Source organism: Solea solea, chromosome 10 (genome assembly GCF_958295425.1).
Source record: "Solea solea chromosome 10, fSolSol10.1, whole genome shotgun sequence".
NCBI lineage: Eukaryota > Metazoa > Chordata > Actinopteri > Pleuronectiformes > Soleidae > Solea > Solea solea.
The window spans coordinates 4,981,795-5,000,906 of record NC_081143.1 but is presented as its reverse complement, the minus strand read 5'-3'; the positions used below and the strand labels follow the sequence as shown (position 1 = coordinate 5,000,906).

General features: G+C 39.3%; 2 protein-coding genes across 4 annotated transcripts in view; one reads left to right on the top strand and one right to left on the bottom strand.

The window, feature by feature from the left end:
• Positions 1-8,221: 8,221 nt before the first annotated feature.
• Positions 8,222-18,020, bottom strand: aimp1a (aminoacyl tRNA synthetase complex interacting multifunctional protein 1a). Of its 2 annotated transcripts, none has more exons than XM_058639878.1 (7): positions 17,896-18,020; positions 15,286-15,416; positions 14,703-14,816; positions 12,887-13,042; positions 11,281-11,489; positions 10,181-10,349; positions 8,222-8,516 (listed from the first exon to the last, which is right to left on the bottom strand). In XM_058639878.1, coding segments are annotated over exons 1-7 (948 nt in total). In that variant the 5' UTR covers positions 17,898-18,020; the 3' UTR covers positions 8,222-8,349. The 2 variants fall into 2 exon arrangements, with proteins under 2 accessions (XP_058495861.1, XP_058495860.1); XM_058639877.1 differs by lacking the exon at positions 17,896-18,020 and adding an exon at positions 17,728-17,866.
• Positions 18,021-18,064: 44 nt separating this feature from the next.
• Positions 18,065-19,112, top strand: part of tbck (TBC1 domain containing kinase) — a 32,782-nt gene continuing 31,734 nt past the window's right edge. The window contains exons 1-2 of one of the 2 annotated variants that reach the window (XM_058639875.1): positions 18,065-18,115; positions 18,734-18,933. In XM_058639875.1, coding sequence (XP_058495858.1) covers positions 18,741-18,933 — 193 coding nt within the window. In that variant the 5' untranslated portion in view covers positions 18,065-18,115; positions 18,734-18,740. Of the gene's footprint in view, positions 18,116-18,287; positions 18,416-18,733; positions 18,934-19,112 lie in introns of those variants that run through there. The other variant, XM_058639874.1, reaches the window with a different exon arrangement.

Genomic DNA, 19,112 nt, shown 5'->3' with positions numbered 1-19,112 from the left:
ACACACACAGACAGTGTGGTGAGTCAGCAGCATAGTTCAGGTGTGTGTTTTTTGGGGGGGTTCTAGAGTTCAACACTTCATGTGACTATTCGGAGACAGTGAAGTCATGACACTCAGCGTTTCCATTGTATGTCTGCTGATGTTGTGTTCCTGGTAGAGACGGCACGGTGCGTGTAAGTGGCCTCCAGAACAGAATGCAAATAAACAGAATGTAGCTAAAACAGAGATGTTTGGCTACATTTAACGACCTGTTCCACATCAGCAGCATAATAAAAAACAAATCCTAGTTTGATGAGGGATCACGTTGTAGAGCACGCTTCTACATAGTGTTGCAGAATATTGCCATGCCATTAAAACCTGATCTCAGTCTAGTAGTTTAATTGTTTGCATATGTGGTTAATCAGTGATTCAGCAGCAGGACACCGAAATCCTGCATCAGCACAAACAAGGGGTTTCCCCAAAATGTACCAAATTAATGAGATTTCAAATAGGAACATTATATTCCGTGTGGCATCTACAGTGAAGAATGTGGGCACCAATAGTGCCTGTCTTTGTTGTTTATACCTAAAACAGCTGCTCCACTGAGCGCACCGCATGTTATTCAAGACACAGCTGGATTACATGGTGCCTCTCACTAATATCACAATATGACTTGTCCACATATGGTAATTGGCTGCACATACACCAACATTATCCTTTGATGTGAGTTGGACTTTGTCCTCAAACAAAATCCCTGACTGAGCTTAGACAGGTAAACTGATCTTACTCTCTGAATAATGATGCATTCTGAGACAACAAGCACCACAGCGAAACAAGACTTCCTTGTCCAACGCTCACTCTCTAAATCATGTAATTTTCCTTAACAGTTCACCCCGTATACAATTACCCTTACCCTTTACTTCTGACTGTCATCCAGCATCACATCCAAGATCCCATCGCTGTAACTGGTGGCATATAAATCAGTTATAATATTTAACAGGCAAGGAGCCATACACCAAAACATGTAGAAGACCTTCAACTTAACGCCTCAATTCAACCAACTGTTATCTTGGGTTTCACTTGAATATGCAAGGGACAGTAGTGTCCTTGTTTGATATTAATTATGGTCTCTTCCTCTCAAAAGTTTCCACCTGGGAACTTCGCTCCACCTCCTCAACCGAGGGGCTCTAAAGACACACTCAGACTGACTCATTAAGTGTCGAGGAACATTAAGACACACCAGTGCTGTCTGAGAAGATGAAGCTCTGCTGGACGTCTTACTGGAGACCATCAATTGTCTTATCTCCTCGTGTCACTTGTCGGCTGAAAGATGCATGAGCTCATCAAGTTGCTACAGACCCTGAATGTGCAGAGTTTCAACGTTGCTTCCCCCAGACAATGATTCATGGTCATTTGTGTGTGAACTGTTTTATTTTTAACGTGAGTCCATAGACTGTGCTGAAAAATGTAGCTCTCACAAAATGTTTTTGTGTGTGTGTGTGTGTGTGTGTGTGTGTGTTTCGCTGCCATCTCCCGAGACAAATGAGGTTACAAGAGCGAAGCTTGCAACTCCAAACATATGTTCCAGCAGCCGTTTCCTTTCTGTTTTTTTGGGTTTTGGCAACAAGTTCAGTAATTAGGCCGGCTAACCACATCCTTATTTAATCTGTTCTGATAAGGAATGAATGAATGAATGAATGGCTGGATGAACCAGCCCAGTATGGATCAGTATCACCAATGGATCAGATAAGAACAAACACAAAGCGTTTTGCTGGAAAATTATACAGTCATATAATACTTCATCTTTGTCATCCTTTTACACTTTGCTTCAACAATGAATAAATCCATATGAGTAGGATTTTTTCTTTTCTTCCTGCCACTTCAAATTGGCTTAAATGTCAGCGGAGGAAAGAAAGGCATACTAAAAACAAGGTAGAGGTCAGCTCAATCAAGCACTTTTAACTCTTCAATGAAATAAATGCCTTGTCTTTGTGTAGCAAAGACGGCAATTCAGTGGTGGGGCTCTGCCCTCCTGTGGTCAGCACGGCAACACTCAAGGTGTTGTCAGAGGTACAATAATCCACTTCTATGCTTCTGTGTTCTGCAACAAATAGTCAAAGAGTTTGAAAACAAAAGGTATCAATAGTGAAATGTATGATGACCAGATTCCATTTATATCTGTGTCCTAGTATTTCACACGCTGACTCTGTACTTTCACGCTGGGAAGTGGATCTTTATGAACGTCATTAGTGACAGTTGTGCTTTTCCCACTGTGAAAACTCAACAGCTGAGCTGTGTTGCAGTATCGGGACCAAAGAAAAAACCCCACACACATTATAGTTCTTTATCTGTGAGGATGCTCAAATACTCAAATGACTGATGATGACCAGATAAGCCATCATGGAAACAGATCCATAACAAATAATGCCGAGACCAAATATATGTTTACTGTGTTTAAAATTTGAATTCAATTAGCAAGTCAAACGTCTAACTATGAATACTCTCTTTTTATAGCATATATTCAAATGTTGTTGCGCACAAGCATCGATCGTGTTCTCACTCTCTGACAGAAACTCGCCTGGAATCTAACAGCAGCCAACATCTGGGAATGAAACTTGTTCTGAGCTGTTTGACCTGTTGCACCATTACTTCAAAGGTCCAGTGTGTGACATGAAGGAGGGTTTATTATTGGCAGAAATTTAATATACTATCCTTACGTTTGTATAGACATACAACTACTTTCAAGTGAAATATCCTTTGGTTGTTGTAGCCTTAGAATAAGCCATATATGTGTACTTTAGGCAAAAGCCTTTTTTTTTCTTTTTTTTAACAAAGGCCTCCATTTTATGCCACATTTTGAGTTTTTAGACAGAAGCTTATTATAGTGAAGTAAAACAACATAAACCATGCATAAACAAACAAAGAAGAAGGAGGAAACAGCAGAGAGAAGAGAGTAGAAGAAAGGAAAGAGTTGTAAGAGAGTATTTAAATCCTTTCTGGTGCACGAAGACCACTGTAGTTTTCGGACACACTTTCGGATCGAAGGAGTCCGTGTTTGTCCAAAAAGGTTTGTTCTCGCTCACAAAATGTAATATTCTAAATGACATTCTCACCCCGACAGTTTCGACTTTGATCTTCCTCAGAAGTGTCACGTGATGTTGCTGTGACCTGGATATAACACTGGAGGTCACTGGAGGTTGTCTAAACTTAGAACTTGATACAATTGTTGTGTATCTGCTCCTGGTCTCTTTCTTCTGTCTCTACCTCACTTCCCTCTTGCCCTTTCTCTCCCCCCTTTCTCTCCCCCACCTCTCCTCGGTCCCCCATTTTTCCCTTTCACCCCAACCGGTCGAGGCAGGTGGCTGCACATCTTTGATTTCTTCCTCAGTGATGATGTTGTCTATATACAGTGCATTGAGATAATGTATGACGTGATTTGGCGCCATACAAATAAAATTGAAAAGAATGTAGTTAGAGAGTTCTCTGTTTGTTTCACTCACTGGTCTAATCTTTTGATTCTTACAATTCTTACACTGCTCCTATTCGTCTGTCTGTGGTGCACAAGAGAATATACATACTATACTATACATACATATACATATTATTTTTTTTACTTCTGAAATGATACTTCTAACTGTTAAAGCCTAAAACCCATGGCTCACTGTACATCTGCAAAAAAAAGAATGAACATAATTTATCAATAAATAAATGTAATGTACTGTGACACCGCACTCTTATTAGGCCTACAATTTTAATTAACAAAGAAGACATTTATAACCCCAAATCCATTGAAATGAGCCCTTCTTTCCCTTTCATGCTGCGCGCTTATGTCATAATGAGGAAATTTGTTAAATGTGACTAATCAGGATTTAGATCATGTTACGGATAAACAAACAACTGACAAATAAAATTATCAACAGCTTTGTGGATGGGCAGAAACATGTTTGGGTGGAAAATAATGCAGTGTTGAGGCAAAGACAAAGCCCTGCGAATGAGTTTTGGCCGTAGTTGAAAGAGCAGCTCTCGCATGCTCCTCTGTGTGCACTTTCATGCATCATCTGCGTTCACAATGGACATGATCAACATTCTTCTTCTTCAGCTGGAGGAAATCTATTATCCCTATCAAAGGCCCCGCATGACACTTGAAAACACTGGTTTCTTATCAACCAAAATGTTTTTCTGATGCAAAATTAATTAATCAAGACCGTGACACGTACGGAACACCAGTACACACACTTTTTGCCTAATTGTAGAGCTTCTGTCACATGACCTTAACTCAACAGGAACCATGAAACACACAGAAATTATATATATACATTTCAGTGGAATATCATAGAATATCATAGAAAAAACTTTTCTCTAAGGGAAAAAGCTGTGGGCTGTGACAGGGCCTTAAAGCAGTAAACTCACCACACCAGTCATTTTAGAGTTATCCGATGACTGTAAAAGAACATAATCATTGTTTTGTATGAACATGTTGTCGTCCAAACAAGTTAAAAAGAAAAGGTAATTCACCTTAAGGAACACCTTAAGCAACAACGTTGAGTTATTAGTAGTACTGTGTGTTTTTGCTGTCTTACAAAGCAAATTTTTGCCGACACTTGAGCAACGCAGACCTTCAGAAGATTCAAGATTGAAGCCACAAAAGAATGGAACAACCCAACACAGATTGTAGAGCCTTCTCCAGAGAAACAAACAAAAAAAGGATCTTAAGAAACCAAGCCTGTCAGCACTGACTCATATTTCAGTGCAAGTGACGTTGTTTTATGTATTTTTGTATTTTATATTTGAATTTCCGCACCATGTAAGAATGCATGCAATCCTATTAGCCTCTTTTCTACTATTTTATTATTATTTTTCACTTGTCTGCCACAGGGTCTGCAGATGGAAATGAGCTTAAAAGCTAAAAATCTGGTACAGAGCCTCTTTACCCTGACTAAGTAAAGTCTAATGTTTTCTGTACATCGTCCCTGACAAAATGAACAAATAAATAAAATAAAGTGTAAAATAAGATGTTTATTCGCCATTTGTGCATGAACAGACAGTCCAGACACACATGAATACATGCAATAAAAAAAATATACTTTATTTTTTCTTCTCAATTCTATTGCACAGAAAAAACAAAGCTATTGCACAACGTCTGCCATCGGTCTCATTGTGTTACAGAAGCATGTTTTATGTGTTACAATACTGTACTGTGTCTCCAACTGCACGTGTTGTGTTTGTGTCTGAGCAGAGAGTGAGCTGGGCAGAGCGGCTCATTGTCTCTGCTCTGAATTGCTGTGGATTTCTTTTGCCCCCAGTGGACAGAAAAGAATCAGTTAATGCAGCTTATACATATACTTTGTATGAATTACTAACAATTCCAGGCATTCAAGCTTTTAGAAATTGTACATGATTGTAGTTCCTTTTGTTTAATTGAACTCTAAACATGATAAAATCGTATACTACAAGGGTGCAAATACAGACGTGTAGAAAGGATCTAGCGTGGCCACAATAAACAGATCTGTAAAACACTTAAAAATGCGGTATTTAAATTAAAACAGTGTCCTTGCTGGTGCTGCGTTTACTGACGACGTGAGGCCATTGTTGGCCCCACAGTTCGAGGCAGCTTGCACAGGGTGGGGTGGGGTAGGGGGTGGGCATTGCACACAACAAACAGCAAACACAATGAAACGCATCAGCAGCTAATATATCATGTTCTGAACATGAGGTTGGGGAACATTTTGGTGAAAACAAACAAAAACAACCCAACACAATAGCATATTTGTCAAGTGACAAGACTCTACACCCTTCAAAAGGTTCTTGAAGTAATCACAAAACATACAATGTCTTGATTTACACCAAATCACATACTGCAAAAACTAAATGCAAATCAGAAAACATGTCTTTCATCTGACAGGTTTGCCTGCCATCGTAAAATACCTGTGGACTTATACACTGTTTGGCCCCAGCAATGAGAATATCGTCCTGACGGTGCTCCCTGTCTGATGATGTTTTAAACAAAAGAGAAAATGTTTACATCTCCCTATTATTCACTGTCACCAATGAACCAAACACTGTGTTGTCATTGGTGTGAACAGCTGCTTCATATCAAAACAGCTGTTATTTTTCAGATTTAAGGGGCAACATTGATGTGAATAACTTGAGCTCTTTTACAATATCTCTTGTGTTTCTTTTACAAACACCGACCAAAGTTGGCCGTGCACACAGTAAGTCACCTGCCAAGTTTGAAGCCTGTCAAACCAGACGGTGGCTCTCCAATTCATCAATTCATCCAGTTTTACATGAAGGACTGTGATTGGTCTACCACTTTCAGGATGGACGATACACTCAGGCTCATCTACTGCTGCTTTATCCTCCACATGAGGGTCAGTTATCGTCAATTTAGAGTGTCCAATTTCCCTAATCCCCAAAGCTGCATGTTTTTGGACTGTGTGAGGAAAACCCTGAGTAAACCCCCCCCCACACACACACAGGGAGAACACGCAAACTCCATTGTTACATCTGATGAACTTGGGAGCTTTCAGAAACTTTCAATGTTGTGAATAAGACATGGGAGGGTGGGAATCGAATGGACTCTTCTTGTTAACTTGTTCATTTCAACATTACCTGATTTGAAGGCACCAGTATTCACAATAATGGCATAGTGCATAGCAGGCAACCACATGAAACATGTGTGTCATGGTGGGTGGCTCAGTGGTTAAGACCGGTACCCTGTGTGCGAAAGACATCATGGTTGCAATGGTCGCAAGTTAGACTCCACCCCTGGCAGATTGTACTCAATTCCATTGTAAGTCGCTTTTTGGATAAAAAAAAGTCGCCACCTAAAAAAAAGGGTCACATCGTTGGACCGCCTTTAGCTTTGATTACGGCACTCATTCACTGTGGCATTGTTTCCATAAGCTACTGCAATGTCACAGGATTTATTTCCGTCCAGTGTTGCATTGATTTTTCACCAGGATCTTGTATTGATGATGGGAGAGTCGGGCCACTGAGCAAAGCCTTCTCCAGCGCATCCCAAAGATTCTCAATGGGGTTAAAGTCTGGACTCTGTGGTGGCCAATCCATGTGTGAAAATGATGTCTCATGCTCCCTGAACCACTCTGATGAATCCTGGCATTGTCATCTTGGAATATGCCCATGTCATCAGGGAAGAAAAAAATGCATTGATGGAATGATCTGGTCATTCATTATATTCAGGTAGTCAGCTGACCTCATTCTTTGGGCACATAATGTTGCTGAACCTAGACCTGACCAACTGCAGCAACCCCTTACCTATTTGCTTAGTTAAATCTAGATGGTGACTTTTTTGTTTTGGCCAGGCAGTGTATTTCAATGCTGGATACTGGAAAACTAATATTTTATTGACATTATTTTCATGTGATTTGAAAAAACAGGGTATTTCTCCATGTATTACCTTCACCTTTTGGTGTCTTGAATGTGTAATAACTTAAAATATTCACAGAGACTACTGATGCAACACAACAACTGTTGTTCATCTATTTACTGATACTGTTCTTTCGTTCCTTTTAAATTACAAAAGTGAAAAGTCAAATTGGCCCAACAAACATGATGTGTGAGCTTGTGAGTCATGTGTTGCCCAATTCAGTGATGTTCTTTGTATTTATCAAACTCTTTATCAAAAAGATTAGAGACAAACATGTATGATGATACAAGTGTTTCAAGCTGATGTTTTTGCAAAGTGGAGTAATTTGTTGATGTAACATTAGAGGCTGGTGCACAGCTCTCTCTCATCCATTCATTCTGTATAGTCTGATGGTTCCCGAGGTGCACTTTTTCTTCCAAGGGGACAATAAAACAAAGCACATGTCTCTGGCATCACAAAGCCAAGATTGAGATAATGACAGTGGGCTTGTAGAGCGGAGTGCACGGGCTGAGAACCATCTACTGTAAATAGCTTCTGCAAAGAGCTTGAGAGCCCCATCTGTTTTTGTTGGCCTTTGTAGTAAAGTGTGTATAGTCTTCATCTCCAGCTCATTAAAATGCCACAGACTAGATGAAGTACAAACCAATAATGCTCACTTCAGTCCAGTATAGCAAATCTTTCAAGAGTTATTGCTTCAGACCCAAAGCAAGATAATGTTCCTAAGGAGGAAACATAAAGTTTGAGAATCAAAGAGTAAACACATTTGTATTGATTAATGACATTTTATAGACCCTGCATACTTCAGAGGTCATAAAAAGTTAAGGAACAGATTTTTTAGGACACACTTGAAAATATTCTCAGATCCCTTTATTGAACAACTTCAAAGCATTCATTAGAATTCACCATCATCCTGTTTCTCAAAACCATGATCGCCATCACTGCCAAGTAAATACTCAGCTATTTCAAGCACCTCTGTCATTTCATTTGATTCCACTGTTGCTCATGGTTTGAGCTTTGCACACACCCTTGCCGGCGACTTCAAAGGCAGCTCCTTTGTATGTTGCAACACACTGACCATCTGTGCGCAGGTCTGGCTGAACCTGCTCCCACACCTTCTTTTTAGGGTTCAGCTCTTTGTCCGGTTCACCTGCAGATAAGATGTCAAAATGATTGACAGATTAGAAGAGACTCTGATCATTTGTACGCAGAATTTATAGATGCAGTCTGGATGTTTTATGAACTTTAATGCAATTTCATTGCCTTGTATAAGCTATTCATTGATGGACAACTTTCACAGTCACTCTGATAGAGATTGGAGTGATTATATAGTCAATAAAAATTGTGAGCAACTCACCAACCAATACATTTAAAGCCTATTTGTAATTTTAAATCTCCAACATGAAACATGTTTGCTCTCTGAAACTGTTGTTTGTTCTAAGCTGTACAAAACATCCAAGCTACTAAACTTTTGAGGGGGAAAAAAAACTATTAAGGGGGGATTTTGTTTTTACAGTGGCTTCATATTTGATGTTGCTTGGCATTTGCAACATATTAAAGCTGATACTGGCTGGCTTCTGTCAAGTGTCAATGTATTCCTCTTGGTTAAACCTTCTCAGAATGTGAACACACAAACACATTTTCAGTTTCCAGAGGCTGCCAATTCTGCCAGTTAACAACTCAAGAGTAGCAACAATCACTTTTGAGCAGAAGCCTGAAACAGGTTTTGATGAGCAACTTCTGAAGTTTGAGCAGATGTTAGTCAGGGAAACGGGGGGCACACCTGCAGTGGATTGACAGGAATATTTGTGCTACAGAGGTCTGGTCATGACATGAAGTTCATAAAACAACCTACCTTTTACTTTATTATCAATTACAGCCACATATACACACACTCCTTAAACAACAGCTGTTTTTCTTTAGAGACACATTTTATCAATGATTAAATCTTCGGAAAGTCCTTTACGCTAACCCTGTAATGACTAGAAAACCGTAGGGTTCTCTTTTTTTTAAAATACACATTTGATTATTTAAACTAAACAACGCAATTGGAATATTTATCCTTACAATTGGCTATAAAAAAGTAGGTTAAATCCAAAGCAATGAATGGTCGTAGATTAACCTGTTAAAAATCAGCGGTCACTGGTCATTTAGCGAACAACAAACACAACCGAGAGTTTGAGAATGCATCATGATTGTTGTGGAGTGTTGTTTCTGGCAGCAAGGAGGCTCAACGACACCCTTCATTTCCTAAAGACAGAGGCAGTTTGTGGATAGTATTCTGAGAAATTCTTTCAGTGGTCTCAACTCAACAACAACAATCACCATCAACTGTGGTGATGAAGCATCGCTAGAATCCGACATCATGATATTCAGGCCGCCTGGATTTATTTCGATTTTATGGCTGTAGAATTTTTGCTTCTGGCCCTTTTTCCAAGAGTATTTTCACTTTCTATATCTGGCCATTATTCAACCGTACTGAGAAGCTGACATCATGTGACGAGCTGGTGAATCTTGTCTGTGATTGGGCGGTCGTTCCGCGGAAGTCCTGAGGTTCTACCGTAATGACAAGTATATGAGCGCAAAGCTCTATTTCTCTGCTTTTTTGGTATCCATCCATCTCAACTGACCTATGGCTTAAGGCGGGGTCACACCCTGAACAGGTCTCCAGTGCATAGCTTTTGAATTTCCTAGATATCGCAAACGGTCTAGGAGTTACGGTAATTAGTAACGTAGTACGCATGCCAAATCCCGTGCCGGCGACGACAGAAGGCATAACCTCTTTGTGAGGGAACAATAATCAGACTGTAGTACCTGGGAAGCCCTGGAAAGTAACCCTTTCTCCTGGTACTGCTCCACCTGGAGGATCGAGGATTTCAACCTTGTCTGGTGAGCTGGCACACATCACCATAGCCTGGGACACCACCCCTCTCATCTTGGCTGGCTTCAGGTTACAAAGTAGGACTGCCATGCGGTTCTGCATCTGCATGGGCGACAGAAGATAAAAACTACAGTTTTACAGCCCACATGCTTTACAGTGAAAAAAAAAAAATAAATAAATTATACCCAATACCGTACTGTAGACGTTTCTCCTAACAGTTATTCAATGTCTCGTCTGCCGCTGACTCGCGTTAGTGAATGGTGTCTATTGTTTATCCACACTCAGAAGTGCAGCCATGAATGTGTCAAGTATGTCCTCAGATTTTCATTTCTTGCTTGGCTAACATAAAAAAAGATAACTAATATAATTAAGACGGTTAACGACAAAGTCAAACAGGAATCTGAATATAGATTTATCGTTTCTGTGAGTAATGGACTGACATGAAAACAAAAGGCAGCAATAGCTCAATCTTTCCAACTGTAATCAGAGAACACTTAATAAGACCGTGCTACTAAATTGCACTGCTGTGACACAGTCAGACAAAAATGTGTTTTTACTTAGATTTGTCATTCATTTTGTATTTTACGAAAATACCGCATATACATTAAAAACTGTGGCCACTTACAAATATTTCATTTTCAAACAAATGTGTCATTCTTTACAATTGGGGGAACTAAATCAGTTTAATGTTGTTTAATGTTAATCAATAATATGCTTAAACAACCATGTTTTAGACAACACACAATCAGGTGATCAATTCTGGATGTCCATGCGCAGACTCACTTTCTGAATAACAGTTTTAATGTTGGAACCACTTCAGACAGAATTCATGAACAGAGACGCACGCAGATCTCTCCTCATGATTAGGAACCGTGAAAATCCGTCATATAAAAAACAATTTTGCTGTTAACGTCAGCGCTTATTGATATTAAAGTACTTCAAAAATTAGCCCCGGGCCTCTAGTACCGGGTTTCCTATTAAATACCAAGTATTTAAAAGTATAAAACTTTAGGAGAAGTTACGCAGCAGGTACCTGGTCCAGAGGTATGTGCTTGACCAGCCCGCTGACCACTGTTCTAGGTAAAGCCTCTCCCACATCAACCTGCTCCACATAGAGACTGTCGGCATCTGGATGCTTGTCTGCTGTGATAATGCGTCCAATACGCAGGTCTAAGCGAGACACGTCCACCTTGGCGTCCTCTTGAGTGGGGGCTGCTGCCTTTTTCTCTGCTTTCTCTCCTCCTGGCATCAAAGAGTGGAAAAAACTGTTACACAACCAAACCCAAGACGTTAAAGTTCATTTTTCATGTTATTAATTTGAAAATCTAATGAAGGTTCGTCGGGGACAATTTGGTTGCACGTCCAATGCAGACGTACCGTCAGACAGTAGCTGTCCATCATGTGTTAAAGACAAGTTTGCTGAGGAGAGGCATCTGTGAGAGTTTTCATGGTTTTACACTAAATGTGCATGACATTATAAGAAATGCTTTCTGCAAAGGACCGAGAAGGTTTCAGACAGCTGGTATCTTTCCAAGCAAAACCATAAAAGAAAAAAAAAACAAAAAAAAAACACATAGTTGAAACAATTCTGGGCATCTGTCTGGAATTGGATTTAATTTCCTCCCATAATTGAAAGCAAAACTTACCAATAACAGGCCTCGGGGTGGCATGTATTTCAAGTGATCCATAAGTAAATCAAAATGAGGAAAAAGACAATTATTTACTTCTACGTTTTTTTTCCAAGGAATATATATAATGCCATGACATATAACATATGTCAGGGTATTACATATTCCATGACACTGACGGCCACTCGTGGCTGAAAGTAATGACACATTGACATAACAGAATAACAGATGCTTGCTCCCAAAGAGACCAAAATACCTTTCAATGACTCGCCTGGTTTTCTTACGCACACTCATTCCTGCGGATTGCACTCATCAAATGATCACACAGTCTTTAATCATCCCTCTGAGGACACACCAACTCAAAAAAACAAATTCCAATTCCTGCTTTTGATATACAACAACCCTCCCTTAGGTAATATTTGCACCACTGTGATGACAGTACCAATACCAGGACTCCACTCGGCGTTACACATGGATTTGTAGACAACAAGCGACGACTGGGGGAGGTGAAAACAAAGCTCCATAAAGTAGAAATTTAGCCTGTTATCAAGAGAAAAATATGTATCTCTTAATAATAACATTCTAACATCTGGATAACGTATTTGACAAAGATTTTGAAGTTATTGCTTCCTCTATCTGACTAACGGCCCCATTGATACATGCAGGATTAATAACTCTAATTAATCCCTGTCTATGGTTGACGGCTCTTACAATTAGTTCAGATAACTTATTTCTGAAACTGAACCAGGAATTTCAGTGATTTACTTCTACTTAATTGGAATTCTGTGGCAGGGATTTTCTTGTTTTGTATTATTAAATCATAATAAAAAAAAAAAATGAAAAACGCATAACACTTTTGCATGGGAACACTTTGGTTTGCTAGTGGTACTGGACAAGAATGCTTCCTTCGAAATCACTCAATAAACAAAGCTTCACCAGATGTCCTCCAACTGAGGCTCGACTTAAGAAAGGCAACTAAAATGTGCTCTGTTTTTTCCATTCGGTCCTTACCTTTTTTCTCTGGTTTCTTCTTTTTACCCTCTTCTTTGAGAGTCTGGGTAGCAGCAGCAGGGGAGGCAGTGGGTGCTGAAGCAGAGGATTCGGGAGGGGTGGGCTTCGAACTGCACTCAACAGTGGGCTCCCCTGATGGCATCGCCACCTGCAGCACTACAGAAAAGACACATCCAAGGTGTTAGGATGGAGCAGTGACAATATTTGATCATGGTTACTAACTGACTTTTTGCCTCGAGTATCTCTGATGACAGAAAATCATTATGTGATATGGACACAAGTGCAGAGAAAAGCACATCTCCACTTTTGCAAACCAGTACACAAGGGGCACTTTTTCATAGTGTGCCTTTTCACAAGTTGGCTGCATCAGCATAATACGGGGAAATGATACAGAGGGAACTTTATTTACTCAACCAGTGGGAAGACTGCTCTCCTAATGCAAACAGTTTTGATGGGAAAATGACACAGTGTCCAATCTGATGGAAACAAGGAAATGGAGCCATAAAGCTGGGAACAATGTCCTACAATAAGTGCCCAGGAAAAAAAAAAAATAACCCTTCATTTAAGGCGCCTGATGTTTGAGTTTCTACAAAACCTTGTGCCCATGTCTGACAAACATCGGTCTGCAAGCACACCACCGTCGCCATAATGCTTTTAATTCTATGTTGGGACCTGAGATAAGGAGCTTTCCAGTTTACCTTGGAATTATGGGCAATAACCTCTGAAACTCTTGACATTCTACTTTAAGTTTACACTTTACTTTTTAAGTTTTTACATTTAGATAACACTGCAATATCGCATGATGACACTTGTGACTAAAATATATCTTTTTTTTTTATTACACCATTATGTCAAATGGATTTCATATAAAAGTTTTGTGAATTACATTAAACGCTTTTTCTAAAACGAAACCAGACATATCTGGAATCTTTAGATACACTGGAGTTAAAGAAACAACGTGAATGCAAGACTTCAACCTCCTGAAGATTTTCATTTTTAAAATGGTTTAACGCTAACTTTAGTTAATACTGTTTTTTATTACTTTCTTGACTGCAGAAAAGTTGTTTTGAAATGAGTTGAAAGTTGTTGACTGGCACTATTACGTTCACACTGAATACTTTTTCCCACTCTTCTCAATAACAAATGGAGCAAAGTCACAAAGTCACTTTGAATTCCAAAGGGTTGATGTGTTAAATCATGTTTTCCATGTTTTGATTTAACTTTTTTGTATGTCACCTTAAAGCCATTAAAAAGAAACCCCCAAAATAAATATCACAATCAGATGCAATATGTGGGGAATAAAAAATAGTACCGGGTGTACTCAAACACATTCCTTCAATGTTCCAACACCAATATATTGAGAGGTTTTTTCCCCAGTAAGGTTAAACTGCTTATTTGTTCCAGTCCTCCTTTATTCTTGAATGCAGAATCTCTCTGGAAAGCATTAAATGTGTGTTAATGTGTGTGATCTGAACTGTTTGCCCTTGAATGTCAACGTATGTCTCACACACAGACCCACATGTTGTCCCCATCACCCTAATGGGGGTTCTTGAAGCACTATGGATGCTTATAGTAAAAACAAAAGAGATCTGGTTATAATGAGCTGAAGCGAGAATGCTCAAGATGCTATCATTGATAGCACAAACCAAACAGTGCTCTAATGAGCAACAACTGACATCAAATGTTCCCAAGTCAGGCTAATACAACTGTGTCTATAACTCGATATAAACGGATAAAAACATCAAGGTCTTCTTTAAAGACAAACAAACATTTGATTTGAAATGGACGTCTTTGCTGGAAAACAAACTCGTCTTACCTCCCCTCCTCTTCTCCTTTTCAAGCAGCTGTTTTTTCAGTTCCTCTATGTCATTCTTTAGTTTTGCATTCTCCACCATCAGTTTCTTCTCTTCTCTGACACTGGTCTGGGCAACTGCAAGGAGACACATTTGCAGGTGATAACACATAAAGAGATGTTCAAAAGCTGAGCTATTTTTTTAATTGAATTCTTTAATTCAACTGCATTAAGAATATACCTTAAATTCATCTATTACTTTGTTCTGACGTGATTAGATTTGTGCAGGAATCTATTAAATACTCTCTCTACTAGAGTTTATTAACTTCTTGACAGTAAGAGCAAGTCCCTCAATAAACTGACAAGTTCTACATTCTGTTGATTTGAGGACTTAATTTATCCTCAGACTGAACTTAAGGACACTTTTCTATAACTTATACACTTGTGTGGTCTTGCTGGAATTTCACTCATATGGCCTCTGTCTAGACAAAATGACACCAACAATTTATGTAAACGGACAGAATTTATATAGCGCCTTTACAACGTGCCTTTTATTGGCTGACACACGTATAGTGTATGGGTGTTAATTTGTGGTGTGCTCTCTTACTGGTTTTCTCCTTCAGCAGCTGGACTTGCTGTTTGAGGTACTCGATGATCTGGTCAGCCTCAGCTGCTCGCTGCTCGAGCTTCAACAAAGGATTGTGACTTGACATGTTGATCAAGGAGCGAACAAAGGACCTAAAAGGAAAATAACTCTTTTTAGATTTCTACAAAAAAGTGTCAATAAATCAAGTAGATATTAGCGATGGAATTATTGGTCAGACAAATGTGTGGGAAATGTTGTGTCCTTTAATTTTTTTGATGAAAAGTAAGTACTCAAAAAGTCATGACAAAGTCTGTCCATGTTTTCAAATCAACTTGTGAGATAGAATAAGACGGCATTTTCAAGCACCATACTGAATGTCCACAAATGAAACGTGTTTGGAGTTACATGGTTTGCATTCCAGCAACATCACACCACAAACTACAGCTTCCAAATTGACCACAGTGCAGAGACAACCTCTGTTTGACAGTCTCAACAAAAACTGAACATTGTAATTTGCATAAAGGTTGTATGGGTTGGTTGTTCTACAGGATTGCATTCCATTGGAACTAGGTTTCCTATTTAAGTGCAACATTCATTATGTGGCAGCATTTCGGCTGCTTCGTTATTAAAGCTGCACTAGGCAGAAATGCTAGAAGGCAATCTCTAAATTGTTCAAAAATCCATAATGAGTTCTGGTTCAAATCAGTCAAGCCACATTTTTGGATGATTTTGTGCACATTTCCAAGTGAAAAGTGGTGACGTTGCGTTCAGTTCATATTTTACATCATACTACCAGCATCACTGCGCATCCAGATTTGGAAAAGTTCATAAGAGATCAGCAACACTTGTGCCACTCAACAAACACAACACACATAACACTTAAGGGTTGTGTTCCTTTATCCACTTAATTTGGCAAATTACATCTGGAAGAAAGAGGAAAAGAAAGATTTCTGCAGGCCAAGGCATGGAGAAGAAAACTTCTAACACATATTACAGGGAGGTGCTGGAAAACAACAGCTGGCCAAAGATGAAAACAAAATGGTGGGGGATGAGGAAATTAGAAACACAAGAGAACTGGAGTTGATAAAATCAGGGATCAAAGAATTGTTTTTGGAGAAACCGAATTGATTCAAACAGGACCAGTGATGGAGTTATAACAACAGCCACAAAAAGGCTGATCTCATTTGGATAACCTCTGAAAATTGCTCCCGGGGAATGAGGTATGGTTCACTGCATAATGACATTAAGAGAACATTGCAGGTTAGGATTTTAGATGGAAATAGCTAAACGTGTTAACAAGCCAGGATTTCACTGGATTTCAATTAGCCTAATGTACCCGACTTCACAATAGCTGAATTGAAATATCTCTTCCATTTCGACGGTTTATATTTAGCAGGCAGACTTGCACTCAAGTTGCAGAAGGCAACCTAAACACTACTTTTGTAAACATGATACATTTTCAAACAAAGCTACTAAAGATAATGCTGCATAGTTGTACATGTGTTTTGAACACATGATCAAATCTGTATACGCTACATTTACCAGCATTCTCTGCTGTGGTGGTAGTGTGTCACCAGACTGACCAGGAGAGAAGTGTCTTCCCCTTTTTCATGCGTCAATTCCCCAGTAACAATATCCTGTAAGTGGCCATACCTGTCTGCCAACCAGACCAATGTGAAAGAAAAGAGTGCAGTATGCCAGCACCACCTGAAGGCATCACAAGGACCTACACGTTAAGAATGTAGCATGCCTGTGTTTTAGCCTTATAATGGATTTCAGTCAAACATAAAATGATTTTATGCACAACAAAAAGACCATCACAATATTCAGTTTGCATGTCAGCTATTGATGAAAGCAGTTAAAATGACACCTAACCAAGAATACAATTAAGAAACCACAGTGACTAAAGCCCAGCTAGCTTTTTTTGATTATTTTTTTCTAAATTATTGGAACATCATAACAATTCAACAATGTGTTAAGTTTATAAAATGGGACTGTTTCCATTCAGAATAGAGGATACTATCTTATTATAAAAAACAAACCCATGATCATCTTAATGATTAAACCAAAAAAGTGATGTATGATGGACATTAGGCACCATGAATATTTAAACAGGTTACTGCACACATTGATTGATTTCGGTGTATTTGTGGACAGTTTTTATGAAACAATAATTACTCACTTATTAATTTGTAATTTCCTTCTGGAAGCTTGAGGATTCATTTGACTACGTTATTATTATTATTATTATTTGCACGAATTTAAATACATAACACTTTTGGTTTTAGAAGAAAAAAATAATGTGATTAAAATTGTGGACGATTACTCCCGTTATTTACCGCAGTTTCACTGATTTGCAAATCAACGTCAACAAAATAACATCCACAACTCCTACTAAGCATTAATTAAAATGTGTTCAGTGGAGAACACATTGTTCAGTAGCGTACAGTGATTATTTATTACCTCATGTTACGTCAGTTAAAACAAGCTCTTTAACTCCCATGCAGCTATCGTTGGTTAGCCACCAGCTGTAATGTTGGTTAGACGATACTAACGGCCGAAGGTTTAAATACAACAACGGTTATTTGAAGCCGTAAACTGAAAGAAAGAGGGATTTTTCACAAGACTTACATGGACTTTGAACAAAACCCAACACGTCTCAGGGAGAGCAGGGGGGCGCTGACAGGTGCTAGTTTTGCTGAAGTTGGCGTCGCACGGTCGCCACGAAGCCAATTTAGGACCCCCGTTCCGTAGATCCCTATCCAATCCGGATGTGACTCGAGTCATCCTCTCTCCAGTCTATAAATGTTATAGATCTACACAACGCGTGAGGAGGCAACAGTATTTGCCTGTAAGTAATTACTAGAAAACGATAATACATCGTCAAACAACAGTATAAAAAATAAACGAATGGTAATTTAAATCATGGTTTTGATCAATCACAGCGTGAAACTATTTCGGTAGCTTTTTTTGGCACAACCCTTGTTCTATGGGTTACGACTCTGTCGCGCAAAGTTGACGACACAGGTCACGCTCACTCAGCTGTTCCCATAACATAGCAAGACGAAGGAAGTATTTCTTTTTAAAATATCTTTAATAATTAATTTCAGGTTTATTTTGTTGACATGGCCGCGCAGCCTTCCTGTTAAGCGTGAGTAGATACATTTTCGGAGACGTTGCAAATATATTATGTGTAGTAACTGGCATGTATATCCCTTATTCGGCTATATACACAGCGTATTTTATTTCCGTGCATCTGATGTATGATGTAAATGCGTTTTCATTACACTTGTTTTCACCCGTATCGCGCTTTAATTATGACTGGCTAACGTAGAATAACATAAATTAAAACTCGGATGTTACACCACACTGATTATGATGATTCGTGCATTCCTCTCATTAATAATCATGTTATCATATATCTCGCATACATTGTACTACTAAAGGCTGTTATTCCTATTTTCTCCAGTGACAGGATGAGACCCCTTAAAGACGCTCAGCTGGGGGCCTTCACCTTCTTTGCATCAGCTCTCCCTCATGACGTCTGTGGGAGCAATGGCCTTCCTCTCACCCCCAACTCCATCAAAATCCTGGGACGCTTTCAGATCCTCAAGACCATCACTCATTCCAGACTCTGCCAATATGTGGACATCTCCAGAGGGAAACACGGTATGACACTAACATCAAATCGCTATACCTTGCCACTCCTTGTCTTCGCCAATGCATCTCTTACTATATCTCTTGAATGCAGCTTATTATTTGAGTGTCATGGGGGAGCTGGACAGGGGTGCCTCTGCCTGGATCCTCCAGTTATTCTTCTACTTTTGTGAATGTGTCTCATCCAGAGA

Excerpts from the sequence above, each read along its gene's own strand:
- aimp1a (XM_058639877.1), bottom strand. Across the intron at positions 11,490-12,886 it reads GAAGAAACCAGAGAAAAAAG|GAGGAGAGAAAGCAGAGAAA; the intron begins GTAAGGACCGAA and ends CTTTGATGCCAG. Across the intron at positions 10,350-11,280 it reads AGCACATACCTCTGGACCAG|ATGCAGAACCGCATGGCAGT; the intron begins GTACCTGCTGCG and ends TCGCCCATGCAG.